Source organism: Poromitra crassiceps (assembly GCF_964638095.1).
Source record: "Poromitra crassiceps genome assembly, chromosome: 5".
Lineage (NCBI taxonomy): Eukaryota > Metazoa > Chordata > Actinopteri > Beryciformes > Melamphaidae > Poromitra > Poromitra crassiceps.
The window spans coordinates 66141395-66160953 of record NC_139642.1 but is presented as its reverse complement, the minus strand read 5'-3'; the positions used below and the strand labels follow the sequence as shown (position 1 = coordinate 66160953).

Below are 19559 nucleotides of genomic sequence, written 5' to 3'. Positions count from 1 at the left end.
AAGAACTTAACGCTACATACGAGGGATTAGATAACACATTGTTGTTCCATTGCAACATCAACACAGAAATCCGCCATTTTGTCCTGGAGGAGACACTTCTGATTGGCTGTCATGTTTCTCTGCTGTTGTCCCATTGGCCAAGTGGGTGTTTTTTTCAGACCAAAATGGCGGCAGAGTTGTAAAAAAAAAAAAAGTAGCATATCTACATATCTACTCTTGCCTTCAACACTCTTTGCTCCAGCTAAGTTGCGTTCAAGTGCTGCTGGGAATGTTCGAGATATGAACATCAAACCTGGAAACAAGACTGTAACTTAACATTCTAAATGAACGATTTACATCGACAAAAATAATAACTAATAATCAGGTTAACTTGTTTTATCCAATCTGCAAAGTAATTACAATGCCTATGCCTTATTGCAACTGCAAGATGAAACACATTGACAATTAACTGATTATTTCATACGCCATGTGAAACGCGCAGTACTCGGGTTGTCCTGTTGTGGTGCTGCATTATGTCTCTGAACACTTTAGAGCAGCTTGTTCCTCGTGTCCTTTGACACGTTGATGCGGAAAAGAGGAAGCGCTCCAAACAAACGCCGGTGCGAAAAAAATGTTTATGTGAAATGTGAAAGCGTACCTTACATTGAATAAGATGAACAAAGGTAACGTAACGCCAACTTGACCTGCTTTTATGTATTGCATGGAGGTAACATCACGCTGAACACCATTCCATAATCTGTCAATTTAATGCTGGCTTCTTTAGTTCTAACGTTTTCCTCATGGCTTTTAATGGGAGTTTGAGTATTTCATGACATGTTTTGCGTCCCAGGTGCGCTGGATTTGCGTTGATCACTGACTAAACGCCGCCGTCTCCGTGTGACTGCATGTGTTGTTTGCTCGCCGCGTGCAAGCGGTGCACCATGACAGCGAGATCAAACACACCCTGCTGTAAATTCAGCACAGGCTGTGGAAAGACTGCTTCTAAACGGTTGTTTCACGCAGCAGTATCATTTTTGAGAGCTTTTTGAACAGCGTCTCCCACTCATTGACGAATCGAACACTGTGACGCTGACTGCTGTACGAGAATATCGGAGTACAGTAGCAGGGTCACGTCGGCAGCAAACACACGTTTCTCTGCCATCACACTGGGCATCAACACTAGCGGGAGACTTCTCCCATGCACTCCCGCAAATAAGTAATGTTATGCGCAGCAAGGTTCACAAACATAACATCTTACCGAGAGAGGGAACATCCATGGGTGCCATGGCACTAGTCCGATACCTCACGAGTCCGAAAAAAGAGGCATTGGACAGGGGATCATGTCTATGTTCCCCGGGTTCTATATTCCCCGTTTTTCACTAACCCTAAACCTAACCTCCCCCAGACCCTAACCCAAAACCTAACCTCTCCCACCCCCACGCCTAAACCTAACCTCCCCCAGACCCTAACCCAAAACCTAACCTCTCCCACCCCCACGAACCCAAAACCTAACCTCTCCCACCCCCACGCCTAAACCTAACCTCCCCCAGACCCTAACCCAAAACCATGAGGTGTCGGACTAGGGGGCAGTCCCGACCCCATCCATGATCGCTAACAGCTAGCTATGCTAATAGCTAGCCGTTCAGAGAAAAGCATGTAAACAGCCGTGTGATTAGTGAGAAAGTCAGTAAAATAAGGAGAGAGCTGCAGGTGATTATGCAGAACTAGTGCACGTTTAAGTGCACAGTGGGTAATGACCCGCTGTGATGAAGAATATAGCGAGATTAACAAGGTTGATATATCAGAGAAAACACTGTTGCAGCTGCTTGCAGCAGCACCTCCAGGCTACGCCTTCGTCCCTCCTCACCTCTCTCTCTTAAAAAAAAAATGCTATGTGTAGAATACTCAAAACTGGGAGCGGGAGGAGTTGTTCAACTCAGATTCTCACAATTGGACATACCGGTAGTTGGAATTGCATTCTGTTACTGCTGTGAAATTAACGTGATGTTGTGACTTGTTTTGACGTCTGTTCTCCTGTGCTGACAGATTGGGCAGTTCTTCAGGGTGGCTTCCTTCTAGCCAACAAGCTGTGCCTCCCTGGATCCCTCTCCAGCCTTCAGAAGGGTGACTGGACCAGGGTGGGCCACCCGATCTTGGAGGCCGTGGAAGAACTCTGCAGGCAGGAGGAGCTCAGTGGTCATCCTGACACGAAGACCCTCCACTGGAGAAAGAAATTAGTGTGCGTGCTGTGGAGCAAGTTGCTGTGCCAAGAGGCCGGAGAGGACAAGGAGACGGGCTGGAAGGAGAACCCTTTCTTCCCCATCCACAACAGCCTTCCCGAGGTCAGCCATGTTGTCCTGCTGGAGCTGGTGAAGTCAATGGCAGCTGCTGAGATCTTTGGCCGACTCCTCCTCTGTCTTCCCCACGCTCAGATCTGCAGCGAGCTGGGCAGGCTGGCCCAACACGTCAGCTGTAGTCCCACTTCAGAGGATGACGTCCGACTCTTTCTGGCGGTGTGGTGGGAACTTTGGAAAGGCGGAGCCGAGCAGATAGCAGAGAGAGGAGAAGATAGCCTGGAGAAGATGTTCGCCGACCAGTTCGCTCGCCTCTCCGCCCAGTCTGCCGGACTGTCCCCAAAGGCTGCGAAGAGGCTGAAGCTCGATACATCGGATGATCCGTCGTTGCCATCTGTGTCCTCATTGACCACTGATGTCCTGTCTGTTCTCCTTCATGCACTGAGCGACATAAGAGATCATATATCCACAACAGACCTCTGTCTTCAAGCCCTCTCTGTTGCCCTCGATGCCCTCTACACATCCTTCCTAATAGGCAAAGTGGACGTACTTCCTACTGAACAGAAGATGCACACCCTGTCTAAGGTTGTGAGCATCAGAGAGAGGAACGATGAGAAACTGAGTCCCAAACTCCTTCAGGAGGCCCAGAGAGACCTGCGTGCGTCTCACAGCCCAGCTCCATTTGAGCCCAGCACGATGACGCTCGCCCAAGCCTCGGAGATTGTAACAGAACTCGCACAGTTTTGGCAAAATAGCGGGCTGCTGAAGAAGTGTGATGGCACTAATCCAAGTTACTTTGCGTTTAAACTGGAGCAAAGTGTCCAGAGAGTCCTCAAAGCTCTAGAGGACATGGACGTGCCCGACACTGTGAGAGACATGGACGTGCCCGACACTGTGAGAGACATGGACGTGCCTGACACTGTGAGAGACATGGATGATCCGCAGTCTCCGAGCGACATGAAGAAGACACTTATTGGAGTGCTGGAGAAGCTGGCGTTCCCTTCCTTAGAGAGCAACCCTGAGGTGAATGCTAGAGTCACCATGGCCATCATTAACCATGGCCTGGAGGACTACCAGGAGTTTGCTGTGTTATTTGCCAGCGAGAAGAGCTGGGCGACCAGCGAGGAGCATCTGTTGGACTGCCTGGAAAGGAACCAAGCAGCCTTCCAGCAGCACGGAACGCTGATCAAACTAGCCTCCATGCTCACGAGTCAATTCCACAGCGACACCGCAGACGTCAGCCAGTGCAGGAAACTCATGGTAGACATTTTCTCTTCGCTTTCCTTAGAAGACCAGAACAAAGTGTTGGCCGCCACGCTGAGATTGTCCACTAGGGGGTTCTGCGGGCGCTCCGGCCCCTCCGCCATGACAGACAGGTTTGGACAGGAGCTCAACATGGCTTTCAACTGCATTATCCAGGGAGGCTGCGGAACCTTGGCACCCAACCTGGGCACGGCCGTCTCCTTGGTGGCCAGAGTGGCGTTTCAGAACCCCGAGGCCACCGTGAGGCGCTGCTGCCACTCGGCTGTTTTCAACAAGGGGGCATTCTCTCTTATGGCTACGATCCTGCAGCAGCTGCCTGGGCTCAGAGGGAGGGGACGAGAAGACGGCGGAGAGGAGAAGAGTCTACTCTGCAGTTGCCTACAGGAGACGATCAGGACCAAATCATTGTCGGCCAATGAAAAAGAGCAGTTCCTCAGGTTCCTGGGTCTACTGATGAGGCCAGAAATGGAGGTTGAGGGAGAAGAAAGGAGGCAAAGCTTTCTGTCACCCCAGGAGGTCGTGGTCGTCTTTGTCCTGCCTAACCTCTCCATGGGTGAGCATACCATCTTGTTCCTGCTTTAAAACCAGAGCCCGACCGATACTGGATTTTTTTGGGCTGATACCGATATTGATATTGGAGAGTAAAAAAAAAATCAAATATAGATATATCGGCCGATATTCTTATATTATATATAATATATATTATATGCACACATTGTATTACACTTTTGTTTTTGCAATGATCCCCCAAATATCAAACACTTGACAACGAGATGACTTGACAAACGTGACTTGAGATATGTAATGTAGGCAGGATATTTTACACTTTAACAATAAAATGTATTGTCCAAAATTACATCATTGCACTGAAACAGTAAACTTCACTGGGAATTTAATAATGATAAATAACTAGAAATACAAAAACATGAATAGAACAAATAACTTAACAAAAAGGATCAAATATACACAACATGCTGTCTATAGCTTAAAAACAAACAAAAAATAAAAAGTATCGGCCAACATATCGGCCGGTACTGATATATTGGTGATAGGCCAATACCGGCCCACCGATATATCTGTCGGGCTCTATTTAACACTGCAATGGTTTCTGCACAAAGTATGCTTTTGTAAAAGATTTTGTAAAATTGTTAAATGTTCATTTAGGATGTTTCTCCTGTCTAAAAAGTACATTTAGGCCTCCGATATGATGGAGCTTCCTCCTTGACCACAGTTAGTGAATGTTAAAGATATTAAAGATATATGATATCTGCACAAAACATTGGCTATCAGCTTCAGTCCAGAAGTATCAGGATTCAAGTACCTGGGAGTCAATATCCACCAGGACCTGACATGGGCCAACCACACCGCCACTGTTGTCAAAAAGGCCCGACAGCGACTACACGGACTCAGGCGCCTGAAGAAATTCGGGCTAAGGCTGGGTTCACACCGACGACCCAAGCCTTGCCTATGCCTTGCCTTTACCCACGCTTTTTAATAGGCGTCCGTTTTAGTCAACGAGGCTGTGTACACCGGCCGCCTGAGCGTGAACCCTGCGTGTACCCACGCCTTGCCTGTGCCTTGCCGATTTTATCGAATAGGCGTGAGTTCTATTTTGAAGCCGACAAGGCGCGTGCAGGCAGGCTTTTCTGTCAAGCCATGAAAGAAAAACGCGACAATATCCGTGGGAAATGGCAAATTCAACTGAATTTCAAAATAAAATGGAGTTACAACAGTGTTGAGCAGAGAGAGAGAGAGATTGACGGGTGGCTATCACGTGGGGCTTTCTCCCCGTCGGCAAACAAATCTTCATGAGAGAGAATAGCGACCGAAGAAGCAAGATGGACAATGTTGTTGTGCCAGCACATATTCTTGCAAGATTACCTCTCTAAAATTTCCGACTATAGTCAGACCTGGTTATACATATCCAGCATCAATAGAACATTAAATATATCAGATTTATTTTACCTAGAGGCTACCCATGACAATTCTGGACAACACGTGAAAAAATACAGTCGGGAGAGAGGAGAGGCGCTTGTGACTCGGCTCCAGGTTCGGCGTGCAAAAGGCGTGCGGTGTGATCGCAAAAGCGTGTAACAGGTTCACGCCCAGCTCGGCGTAGGCGTGGGTTGAGGCAAGGCAAGGCATAGATTGTCTGTGTGAACGAAGCGTAAGGCCAAAAATCCTCAGGGACTTCTACAGAGGCACCATTGAAAGCCTGCTGACTGGCTGCTTCACCACCTGGTACGGGAACTGCACCACCATGGACCGCAGGGCGCTAAGAAGGGTGAGGCGCGCGGCCCAGCACGTAACAGGATGTGAGCTGCCAGAACTGCAAGATCTGTACAACCAGCAGTGCCTCAGGAGGTCCCTGAAGATCATCAAAGACACAAACCACCCCCACAACAGTCTGTTCTCCCTGCTACCCTCAGGGAGGAGATACAGGGTCCCAAGAGCACGCACAAATCGCTTGAGGGACAGTTTCTTCTCACAGGCCACGAGACCCCTTAACATACACAAATAGTGTAGTAGCTGTACTGTACCGCACTGTAGATGCCACCATTATGTATGACTAATGTTCAATAGTATGTTTAATTAGGTATACGCTATTTGCACCTAACAGAATGTTATTATGTTTAATTATGTTTAAAGTATGTTCATGCCATTTGCACTATGGGCAGTGAATACGCCACTGTCTGTGGCGTGGCTTACTGCTCTATGGCCCGTTGCCTCTTGTTTTTTATTTATATATCTTCTATTTTTATTTTTTGCACTATGTTGTAACGGAGCCTACAGCACAAGAATTTCACACGTGATACTTGTACTACAGAGTGACAATAAAAATCTTGAATCTTGAATCTTGGATTGGTATCAGCCTGGGCTTGAGCCTTCAAAAACCCATATTGGACGAAGCCTAATTGAAAATTAAATGTCTTTCTCTTTCCCCTCCAGATCATGCTGCCATTGATATAGAGCTGAGCCTGCAGCTTCTCCACAGTGCCTTGTGTCTGGATCTCCAGGAAGCAGCCTGTTCTCCTCACTGGGTGCTGGGCTGCTCTCCCTTCCCTCTGCTCTACATCCTGGCCCAACTCCTCAACCAGGCTTCCAGGTGTTCTCTTTTGGACCATAACCATAACCTCAACTGTTTTCATTTTAGCCCTCGCAGGACTTTCAACGTCACAAGCCTACAAACTACACCAAATATGTTTTTGTACTGCTTTAAACTAGTCACTTACAGTTATTCCATTCTGTTATTTCTACATTGTAAATTAAACTTTCCAGGATTTCCCATATATTGATTATTCAATTCAACTTTATTAGCAGACTCAGGTCCATAGGGATACATACACGGGGTTAACATACAAGAGATACAACAGGCAATAAACATCATAAAAAAAAGTACAAAAAAATACATAACTTAACGCACAGGCAGAACATACAGGCATTTTAGCCAGTGGACCCTTAAACTTGATGTATAACGTGAACAGCTCACTGAGGGGCTTGAAAGAGCTACAATGATACCGTTTGTTGACACATCCAGCCTTTTCATAAACTTAAACATTAGATTTCTTAGGAGTGCTTTAAAAGTCCTCACTCCAGCAGTGACAAACATCTGGCTAGCACTGCCCCCTCTGGGTTGTTTAAGGAGTATTCTCATGGCATCATTATATATGCAACTTGCAATCTGTGCATGCTAGACTTTTTATAACATGACCACAGGTGGGCAGTATAAAGCGGTGTGCAATATGCCTTGAACAAGGACACTTAGATTAGATTAGATTTTGCCAACCTGCTCAGGTAAATTTACAGTTGCCCAAGTAAATTTTAGTTTTAGATTTATTCCAGGTGCTGTGATGCCCTGTTGTTCAAACCTGTCACATTAAAATATGTTACGCACTGAAAGCGTTAAGGAACCAAACTACAACAACCATAATATATTGCCTATGATTCTGCACAATGGTATTTGACAGACTTTGATTTGCCTTTGGTTGTATGCTCATTGCTCAAGAGTTAACCTATATAAATATCTGTAAGTTATATTTGTTTCACAAAACTAGCAATAGAGTACCGCATGGATGACGCATTTTTGTAGGCTTAACCAGAAATGGTCGCCATGTTGGTTCTTAGGGGGAAAAGGCTATGGGATTTTAGAATTGGTATTTCAGTTAAATGCATGAAATAAGGTCTGTGGTTAACAAACGTTTATGGGAGAGGTCATTTGTGTTCAGCAGGATCATCTTCACAAACGAGGAGACTTTTACAACTTTTGAAACGTTTTCTGAAAATCATGTTAAAAAAATACATTTACGCTCAAAAGTCATAAAAGTGTTCCATGTTTGTGAAGATTATCCTGCTAAACACAAATGACCTCCCGTCAACTTTTGTTAACCGTGCACAGACCTGATTTCATGCATTTAACCAAAATTGCCATTCTAAAAGCTCCTTTACTTTTCCCCTTACCAACTGAAGTGCTAATTCAGACTCATTCCTGCAGCACTCTATAATCAGATGGGACTGAAGTAAGATAACATGAGGTAGCTTAGTAAAATGTCATAAAAAATGCTGCCAAAATATAGCCTACTACGTGATGTATGTGTATAGTATATTCACATGCACGCAAACAACCCATTTCAAATTACATCCATCTAATCTCTGGTAGGTGTTGGGAGCAGCCACCAGAGGGCGCCATCTACCACTTATCCATGGACACCACTGAGCTGCTGGTGTCGGTGCTGAGCACACTGGGGCGGCTGGTGGGTGAGGAGGTGGCGTCTGCCCCCAGCCGCTGGTCCAGGGCTCTGTTCTGGCTCTACAACAAGATGGAGGATCTGGACTGGACCGTGCGCTTCCATCTCAGGCCCGTCTGGGGGGAGCACTTCAAAAACGAGGTGCCCTCATCTCTGCTGGCTGTGTGCGATCTCCCCGAGCAGGTGGGCATTTCACTTTGTAACTGTGTTCAAAGCTTTATTGGTTCCTTCAAAGGGCAATGACATTCCAAAAAGAGACACAATTCTGCCAGGGATAAATACATAACAGCTGATGTGTACAGACCACACAAACAAGTCTACCTGCAAAAATGCAAACATACCCGAGTGTCTACTCAGCACTAATGTTAAAGGTCCCATTCCGTGCAAAAGCTGTTTTTACTTGTAAATGCATATATACTGCTGTCAGCCCTCCCTGTAATGAGTGGTCACAAGCTCAGAACTGCCACAGTTGGATTTGCCCCTATCCAGCTTCCCCCTGCAGTCTCCTCCAAGCCACACCCCCAAACGCTTCGTTTGCCCAGAGGGGAATTGGGACGTCACGAGCTTCCTCACGCATACTGCGCGGGTCTCTCTCACACAAGCTACCTGCACCATTTTGTCTATAGCCACAAAATTAACACTTCTAGCTGGAGCGACGCCAACTGTACGTGATCCAGCAACTGCAGAGGTGCATTCGGTAAGTCTAGGCATTTTGAGATGTCCTCTTTAGCGTAGTAACCGTTAAGTTAACGATAACTCGCAACCTAGCGTGCTGGTCCACAGACGCTAATCTGATTGGCCGCTGGGAGCCTGTGGCGGGCTCTCCCTTAGCGGCCAATGGGAACTGTTAGTTCTGAATATATTATAGAAACAGGCCATTCTTGGGAAGCGACGAGATGAGGAAGTGAGAACTCCGTCACAACAAACGGGGTTGCTATATTTTCGACAAATTAATCCAGAATCATGTTTTATGGACCAGAGACACACGTTTTTAAGAGGTTACAGCTGCACGAATTGGGACCTTTAACATGATGCTCATCTAAAATACCACAGCAGAGATCAAACTAATGTCTAAGCACTGACCTGCTGCTCCTACCTCCATAAACCTATTCTTTACATGCCCACTTCAAGTTAATGATTTGTAGGAACACCTAGAGTCCACATCATCTATTCTTCATCTAGAATTGTGGACTATCCTATATGGGTGTAAATCGTATCTGTCTTATCCTCTCTGGTTGGTTATTTAATCATGGAGTGACAATGAAGTGATCTCTGTCTATCCCAGTTTTTGACCAAATTTGGCAAAATTATGCGTCTCAGCACTGCCTTCCCACTAGGGCTGGGCGATATGGCCTCTAAAGAATATCGCGATACACGATATATATCGTGATATTTTTGAAATCTCTCATAAATGCTCGATTTAACCCTTCACGGTTCATACACATTTTGACCAATGGATTTCCATGACTTTTCCATGACCAAACATTTTGTAAAGTCTCGTGTATACAAGAAAAAGTCAGTGAGTAAAAATATTCTATGTAATGTAATGTAACTACTAACAGATTACAATAATTGAAAAACTAACATGGTCATTTAGTACTAAAACAAGTTACTAGCCCCAACACTGACGACAACAAAGATCTTAGTAGGGCTGGGCAATATGGAACAAAAATCATATCTCAGTAATTTTAGGCTGAATTGCGAAATATGATCTATCTTGGTATTTTCTACAAAGTGGGCTAGATTTTCAATTGTAAATTGGGCTGGGCGATATGGACTCTTACAAAATATATTTACACAATGTGATTTTTGATTAAAAAAAATCATCAGTGAATAATGATATAATGAATAACGTTAAGTGGGTAAAGGCAAATAATAGAACAGCTAGAACAGTCTGTCTGGTAAGCTCATAAAATGACTTCACTTTACTGCAGCCTTTAAAACCAGGAAAAGACGAGTATGCAGTACCACAATATTACCATAACAAAATCTAAAACGAGATCTAGGTCTCATCTAGTCACAATATTGGCTCGTCCTCCACGCTGCCTTGACAGGGGCGGGTCATGCCTTCGCCTAGCCTTCGCCATCATGGGGGGAAAAATATCGCTTGACGGCGAGGCGTGATTTCTAACCCCACATAGGATAAGCAATAACCACGCCCTGTGGTGCCGGGATTGGCCAGCAGCAACACTGGAGGGCACGCAGCCCAGCGATTTCATGAACCAACTGAATAGCTCTTGAGAACGGACAGCGATTTCGAGAGCGGACATTGAAATGAATTATGGTCACCTACCTTCCTTAGCATAGCAATAATAATAATAAGCATAATAATTGTAATCTACACAATGTACACAATCTACAAAAACATGCAATAATATAAACGGTGTTGTGTTCACGTTCATAGCTCATATAATATAATGTATCATATCGTTAATTTCAAGCTCAATTCTTACCCAGAGAAAAGGTACAGCACTGAAAATGTAACAAGCAATAGTTTTTTAAACATCTTTATTTTTAAAAGATGAAAAACCCCAGGTGCTTTAGTCCCAAGCTTCAATGCTCCTGGCCAATCCCGGCGCCACAGGGCGTGGTTATTGCTTATCCTATGTGGGGTTAGAAATCACGTGACGGCGAGTGTCAAGGCAGCGGGCGAGTGTCTGTGACGTCGCGTAGCGCGGGCGAGTGTGTCTGACGCAGTTTGACGCGGTTTGACGTATGCATGTGATTCCCCCTCCCTTCCTGTTTGTCTGAGTGTGAGAGGGAGAGCTGACAAGAGGAAACGTGAAGCGAGTCATGCCGGCGGCTTAAGTTATAAACAATGCGTGACAATTATACTCGAATGTTCACAATATAGTCATTTACTACATCTCACGTGGCACAAGCTGTGATACATTGAGTATATTCGATATATCGCCCAGCCCTACTTACCACATTTTCAAAATGACACTGACTGATACACTGATTTACGTTTAAGCTGGAGATATACTTGCTTTTAACTAGATTCCTGTGTGTCTCCTCCGTCTGTTTGGAGCATCGGTCGTGCAGGTCCTACTGAAATTAACCCTACGTGTACGCTTCAAACGCACGCAGGATACGCGAGGCAGCCATCTGTCGTGTACCCGCTACTTCCTGGGTTTGAAGGGAGCCTCGGACCTTTTTCACATTATCTCCCCTCTCTTTCCTCCATCTGTTCTGTCTCTCTTCACTGTGACTGTCCAGTGAGACAGAAATGCCCTCAAAATATTGAGGTTCCAGTGCTTCCAATCCACCAACTCCACAGAGTTGAGTTGAGTTGTGGCTGCTCTGGTCTGGCATTGACATGCAACAGCGATTTCCTCGGTCAAAAGAATGTCCAATGAGCGCCAAGGCGGACTAATGATTAGCATCAACAGCGCAATGGGCACGACTAGATTAACTAACGTTAGATTGAAGTGGATATACTTGGTCTCTTGTGATTGGTTAGGGAAAATGGAATCCCCCTCGGGGGATTCCCCTCATTGAAATTGGTTAGACAGGGATCGAATCAGACTAGAAGATGGAGATGGAGTGTAACGAGTTGACATTCAGTCTGATATCAGGTTACTAAAAATAATCTTTCAAAAAGAAACAAGGTGACCTTCTGATTGGCCCAGAGGAGGGCTGCATCATTCATATGGGGGGGGGGGGGGGTGTTTGTCTTGACTTCTGTGCCAAGTAATGAACCTGTCGTTTTTGATCCTCTCTGCCCGCCTCCTGTCCTCTGTAGGAGTGGTCAGCTTTGGACCTGCCACAGTACGGCCAGGGAACGGGCCTTCTGGCCTGGATGGAGTGCTGTTCTATATCGGACTCACTCCAGTCCACCATGCTGTCCCGCCTCTCGCTGGACCGCCGCCGCCCAGAACACGTCAACATGTTCAGCAAAGGGCTGCTGGTGGCCCTCACCCAGACCCTGCCCTGGTGCTCCGTGTCCAAGGTTTTTATACTTTCACATTTTTCATTTGTTTTTATTTTGTTTTGACTTTTGCCATTTCACCAAAAAATATACAATACCTTTTATTAACTTATTTCAAGGACTTCACTACATATATTTCATAAGTCTGGAAAGACATGAACTGCAACCTGACTTGTTTGGCGGAGGCATACAACTGTGAGCCGGTTATTTCTAGTTTGTAAAGCCTCGTTTTTGTTTTTATTTCAGTTAACAGAAATGTTGTTGTTTTTTCCACACGTAGTCTTTGTTATTTCGTTCCTTTTCATAATGATATTATAACCTTGTCTGTGTCTCAGTGGTCCAGGCTGCTGAGAGTGCTGAGAGAGCTGCTGCTCTCAGGTCAGCTGCACGTGCCCTACTCCCTGGAGTATGTGGACTACCTACCCCTGCTGGACCTGAGGGCCTTCTCCTGCCAGCTCCGCCTGTCCGTCCTCCTGCTCCGCTCCCTCCAGCTGCTCTGCGGGGCCAGCTGCTCTCACTGGCTGCCCCCGGGCGGCTGGGCCCACATGGCCCGGCTGTACGCCCACGCCATGAGGGAGACGCTGGACTCGCTCAGAGCCAAGCTGCCTCTCCCTTCCTCCGCCATCGTCTCTACCAAAACACCCGCGTCCAGAGACTCCGACCTCCCCTCCACCTCGCCCAAACCTTCTGCAGTGTCCAAGGAGCCTCTGAAACACCCGAAACATGTGGAAGAAGTCTCTCCTCAGATTCCCAGCACCGCCACCGTCACATCTGTGGAGCCACAAAAAGACGAGGAGGTCCCGACAGTTCCCAGCAAGGAGGTTCTTTTTGTGCTCAGCCAGCTCTTCTGCCATGTTCAACATGTCCAGGTTTGAATGATTAATATCAGACAGCAGCAGTAACGAGCACACTTCAAAGTTGAAGTCAATCAAGGTGCAGGACCAAGGTAGAAACGTACAAAAGAGAAAAAAGGCCAGCACTCAAAAAGGTCCTTTAGGCGTTTTTAATACTTAGCTTGTACAGCAGCACAACGTACGCGTTTCAGCAGGTAGCCTTCATCAGCATTGTGCCGAGTCAGGCGGAAATGGTGTATAAATACAGTCAATCCGGAACTACATTCAATAATACAATCAATTACCAGGTAAGCGTACACAGATAAGGACATCAACAAAGTTTGACTGTATTTATACGATATTTCCGCCTGACTCGGCACAATGCTGATGAAGGCTACCTGCTGAAACGCGTACGTTACGTTGTGCTGCTGTACAAGCTAAGTATTAAAAACGCCTAAAGGACCTTTTTGAGTGCTCGCCTTTTTTCTCTTTTGAATGATTAATATGCAGAATGATCAACATGCAGTACTAAGTAGAATTAAAAAAGATCTGGTTTATAGTAATAAAATAGAATCTTGGTTTGCCAAACCCTAGTGTTCATTTAAATCATGAATGTGATGAACAACAATGGAATAGGCTCTCTTGGTTGACACATATTCCTCAGAATGGATTTGAGTCTCAGCAGGTTTCTTTGCCTTGTTCTCCATGCAGGTGATGATGCCGGGGGGTCAGCGTGAGCCTCTGTTCCTGTCCTGTCTGGAGATCCTCAGCCTGTACCAGGCGGTCACAGCTGCCTTCCCGGACAGCAGCACCCAGCTGGAGATGGACAACAGCCGCCACTTCTTCTCCACCATCACAGACAACCTGGACAACCCAGAGATGAAGGCTGTGCTGCAGCAGAAGATCGCCCAGCTCGTCTCCTCAGCGGCTTGACTGACCTCAGATTCCTCGTCTGTGTCATTCAGTGGAGATTTGAGGTTCAGGGATTCTACTTTTCTTAGTTTGGGATGTGCTAAAAAAACATCTTAATCATGTGACCCCACATTCTGTTTAAAAACGTCTTAATCATGTGACCCCACATTCTGTTTAAAAACATCTTAATCATGTGACCCCACATTCTGTTTAAAAACATCTTAATCATGTGACCCCACATTCTGTTTAAAAACATCTTAATCATGTGATCCCACATTCTGTTTAAAAACATCTTAATCATGTGACCCCACATTCTGTTTAAAAACATCTTAATCACGTGACCCCACATTCTGTTTAAAAACATCTTAATCATGTGACCCCACATTCTGTTTAAAAACATCTTAATCATGTGACCCCACATTCTGTTTAAAAACATCTTAATCACGTGACCCCACATTCTGTTTAAAAACATCTTAATCATGTGACCCCACATTCTGTTTAAAAACATCTTAATCATGTGACCCCACATTCTGTTTAAAAACATCTTAATCATGTGACCCCTCAGTCTGGACATCTGGACATCATTTCCTGAAATTACAATGTAAACGGGCCAATCAGGGACTGCGTCGTGGTTGATGACGTGATCGGGTCAATCAGGCTGGCAAAACGGTAATGGCGTCTCCCAAAGCAACGAGCAGAAACATTAACATTAGTAGAGTAAACAGCCGTAAGTGCAGTTTTTGCAGAAATAGACTCAATAACAACAATTAAACAAGAACAAGAGTCTGCACCAGTGCAGTTTTTCACCGTTATTCCGAGTGGATTTGGTGACGCTGATTGGCTGAAAGAGTTGTCTGTCAAGGCAAGTACTCCCGCCCACTGAAATCACTCTGAGCGGCTGGAAGTCCAGCCTGATGCATAGAGCGAAACAGGATGTGAGGTCATGTTATCATGATGGTTTTAACCAGGCTAGTGTGGCCCAGGTCATCTACTGCTTCAAATGTCCATTGTGACAATGTGCATCGAGTTGTACATTCTATTAATTGTCATTAATTGATTTATGTGTTTATGATGCATCTTTGTACCGCTGTTTAAAATCAGCTGATGGTGATATACGTGTTGCATGACTTGTCTACGCTTTGTCCAGACTCCAAAATCAATGTCATTGACATTTTTGTCAATAGTGTTTCTCATCCTACTTTCTGTCTGTAGACTTTGAGTACGTTTCCATCCTACCGTAGCAAGAACTCTAAATCAACCAATTAAATATGCTGCAGTCACTGTTCATTTCAAACAGTAAAATATGACTTGATTTTTTCAATTGTTGGCCTGACTGCCGGTTAGGTTAGGATTAGTCTCTTAGAACAGACGAGTTGGCTTCCGCAATTTTCAAATGCTTCCGCCATACCGTCTGTACTTCGTGGGGGAGAATCATGCACCAACCGGAATGGGAAGCAGAAAGGCGGGTCTTCCGCTCATTAGTCCAATCAGAATCCAATATGCCGCATTCGCGTGTCGTGATTGGTCTGATTCCGTAGAACTTCCTTCCAGTCTGAAGGTTTTTTTCAAAAACTTCCTTGTGCATGTTCTGGGGGTGGAACGTACAGACTGTATATAGCGGCATTCGCCGGATGTAGATGATACAGTCTGTTTTAAGAGACTAGGTTAGGATAGGCTGTAGCTTAGCTATTTGGTTCAGCTTCAGGTTAGAATAGTTGGTGTCCGGGCAGTGTAGCGGTAGATTCCCTGCCTACCAACACGAGGGTCGTAGGTTCGCATCCACATGTTACCTCTGGCTTGGTCGGGCATCCATACTTGGCTGTGCCTGAGGGTGGGAAGCCGGATTGCTTATTTGGCTTTTTTTTTACACATTCTTGTATACAGAAAATAATGAAAGAGTAAAAATACACATTTTATTAAAAAAAAAGTATTGTTTATAAAAAGTATTGTTTGCCATTTTGTAACCACATTTAGAGGTTAATTCATATGAATGTTTGCAACAATTTGGTGCAACACCCCCCCCCCCCTTCCCATCAACTGGCTTAGGGTATGGTTGTGGTTAAGAAAACCCTCATCTTAACCACATCTTTTTTTACTTGCTGCATATGCTGTGTGTTTGAGCTGGGCTGTAGTCCAGTGGTGAAAGACAATGCCTTCCAAGCCAAAGGTTTGTGGTTTGAATCCCGGTAAGGACAAATAGACTTTTCCAGTCTTTCATTGGGAAAGCTGTGACAAAATTGCCAAGAGATCCATTGTAAGCTAGCTAGGCTCTATAGTCTAGAGGTTAAGGTGTCCGCTTTGTATGCAGAGCAGTGCAGGTTTGATTCCGGGAGAGGTAGACTGGTGAGGCGAGGTGTAGGGAGGTAGGCTAGAGAGAGGTAGGGAGGAGATGGGGTAGGAAGGACAGACAGGAAGGAGGCAGGCCGGCTAGAGAGAGGAGGTAGGAAGGCTGGGAGGTAGATCAGAGAGGGAGGCCAGACAGGGAAACAGAAGGAGGGAGGTCAGACAGAGGGTAGGGAGGACAGAAGGGGGGAGGCAGGAGAGGGAGGTCAGACAGGGGGGAGACAGAGGGTAGGGAGGACAGAAGGGGGGAGGGAGGAAACAGAGAGGGGGGAGGTCAGATGAGGAGGCAGGAGAGGGGGGAGGTCAGACAGGGACGAGACAGAGGTTAGGGAGGACAGAAGGGGGAGGCAGGAGAGAAGTAGGGAGGAGATGGGGTAGGAAGGACAGACAGGAAGGAGGCAGGCCGGCTAGAGAGAGGAGGTAGGAAGGCTGGGAGGTAGATCAGAGAGGGAGGCCAGACAGGGAAACAGAAGGGGGGAGGACAGGGAGGAGGCAGGAGAGGGAGGGCAGACAAGGTGAGGAGGTCAGATAGGGAGGACGGAAGGGGGGAGGTCAGACAGGGAGGAGACAGAGGGTAGGGAGGACGGAAGGGGGGGAGGCAGGAGACAGAGAGGGAGGAGGACAGAAGGGGGGAGGTCAGATGAGGAGGCAGGAGAGGGAGGTCAGACAGGGGGGAGACAGAGGGTAGAGGGGGGAGGACAGATGAGGACAGAGGTTAAAGGGGAGGGAGGTCAGACAGGGAGGAGACAGAGGGTGGGAGGACAGGCAAGAGCCAGAAGGGGGAGACAAAGGGAATGTCAGGAGGGAGGACAGACATGAACGACTCCACTAGCCTACCTCTCTGAGAGGTATGTCTAACCTCTGTCTCTCCTTCTACTGCCTCATCAGCCTCCATCTCCCCCCGCCTATGTCTCACCCCATCTGACCACCCTTCTCTCACCTCCCCACCTGTCTGACCTCCCTCCCCCCCTTGTGTCCTCCCTACCCTCTGTCTCCTCCCTTCTGTCTGACCTCCCCCCTTCTGTCCTCCCTGTCTGACCTCCCTTCTGTCCTCCCCCCCCTCTGTCTCCTCCCTGTCTGACCTCCCTACCCTCTGTCTCCACCCTGTCTGACCTGCCTCCTCATCTGACCTCCCCCCTCTCTGTCTCCTGCCTCCCCCCCTTCCATCCTCCCTACCCTCTGTCTCCTCCCTGTCTGACCTCCCTCTCTGACCTCCCCCCTTCCGTCCTCCCTACCCTCTGTCTCCTCCCTGTCTGACCTCCTCACCCTGTCTGCCCTCCCTCCTGCCTCCTGCCTCCTCCCTGTCCTCCCCCCTTCTGTTTCCCTGTCTGGCCTCCCTCTCTGATCTACCTCCCAGCCTTCCTACCTCCTCTCTCTAGCCGGCCTGCCTCCTTCCTGTCTGTCTGTCCTTCCTACCCCATCTCCTCCCTGTCCTCCCTACTTCTCTCTAGCCTACCTCTACCCAGAATCAAACCTGCACTGCTCTGCATACAAAGCGGACACCTTAACCTCTAGACTATAGAGCCTAGCTAGCTTACAATGGATCTCTTGGCAATTTTGTCACAGCTTTCCCAATGAAAGACTGGAAAAGTCTATTTGTCCTTACCGGGATTCAAACCACAAACCTTTGGCTTGGAAGGCATTGTCTTTCACCACTGGACTACAGCCCAGCTCAAACACACAGCACATGCAGCAAGTAAAAAAGGATGTGGTTAAGATGAGGGTTTTCTTAACCACAACCATACCCTAACCCTGGTGTCTCTTATTTCACCTTACATGAGTTTGCATCCCTGGCTGATTGTGGTGCTTGGGCTCATGGCTTAATGGATAAGGTGCTCGCCTACCAATCTGACGACTGGGGTTTGATTCTCTGGTTTTTTTTACTCAATATTTTATTTTCAATTTTTATAGAACAATAATACACAAACAAGACAAATAAACAGGCTGAGACACAGGAAAGAAGAAAGGAAAACGGTAACACTTTATAATAAGGTACACAAATAATGTAGTTACTAGTAAACTAATCATTAACTAATAGTTGAGTAGTTAATGAATAATTGGTTATTAGTCAATCACTAGTTAATCATAGTTAATGAGTAGGCAGTCATTAGTTAATGATTAGTATCTAAGTTTCTGAGTAGAGTAGTTAATACTTAAAGGAACACTCCGCCCATTTTCAACCAGCTTTGTATCATTAGAACATCAGTAGTATATCAGAAAACTGTAAACTGTTTTGAAGTCTGTCATTTAATTTGACAGTTATTGAGTGTTAAAGTGTGGACCAGTGACATCACTGGTCCACACTAACTCAAATTCATAACTCATTACCTCAAATCAATTCTCAATAACTGTCAAACTAGATGAATGATGAATAGTTTGACAGTTATTGAGAGTTGATTTGAGTTAATTAGTTATTAATTTGAGTTAGTGTGGACCAGTGATGTCACTGGTCCACACTTTAACACTCAATAACTGTCAAATTAAATGACAAACTTCAAAACCGTTTACAGTTTTCTGATATACTGCTGATGTTCTAATAATACAAAGCTGGTTGAAAATGGGCGGAGTGTTCCTTTAATGATTACTAAATGTCAGCTCGTGAATATAGCAGTTAATCATTAGTTAGCTACTGATTAGTCGGTCAGTTCCATGAGTAGAGTAGCTAATCGTTCATTAATGATTGATACATGTCAGTTCATTAATATATTAGTTAATCATTAGTTCATGATTAGTTGTTAGTTCCTTAGTAGAGTAATTACTCATTAGTTAATGTAGTCAATGCTCAGTTTGTGAGTATACAGTAGTTCATTGTTAGTTAATCATTATTAAACAGCAGGGGGACATTATGGTCTGTATGTGCTCGCTTAGCACGTCATCAACGCCCACATTATATTATATTTGTGGTGTTCAGCTGCACACAGCAGCTGTGAAGTCACTGGGACAGACCGGCTGGGCGGAGCGGCAGGTGGAGAGATGGGCAGATGAGGGAGGGATGCCTGATGGATCTATAAGGGGAGAAATTCAATATAAACAGTTTGTTTGAACCCACAGCATATTACTAAACAGAAGGGAGTCACTACCTATTGAATATTGGTCATGCAACTAATTCCTAACATTTGATTAAAAAACTGCTGTGTAAATGATCCAAAATGCCCCCTAAACATATTTCACAAGGGCACACAAAAAAAGCCCTTAAAAGTTTATTTTTCCTACCCTGCTCCACAACATAACATTATGTGTGTATCAGTCAGACATGAAC

General features: G+C 45.8%; 1 protein-coding gene across 1 annotated transcript; it reads left to right on the top strand.

Annotated features, from left to right (window-relative positions):
* The first annotated feature begins 576 nt into the window (after nucleotides 1-576).
* gemin4 (gem (nuclear organelle) associated protein 4) lies at nucleotides 577-15779 on the top strand. The gene is made up of 7 exons (XM_083637471.1): nucleotides 577-662; nucleotides 2026-4089; nucleotides 6486-6642; nucleotides 8194-8464; nucleotides 12027-12233; nucleotides 12548-13081; nucleotides 13757-15779. Exons 1-7 carry the CDS (start codon nucleotides 653-655, stop codon nucleotides 13976-13978), a joined length of 3465 nt encoding a protein of 1154 aa, XP_083493597.1. The 5' UTR covers nucleotides 577-652; the 3' UTR covers nucleotides 13979-15779.
* The last annotated feature ends 3780 nt before the right edge of the window (nucleotides 15780-19559 follow it).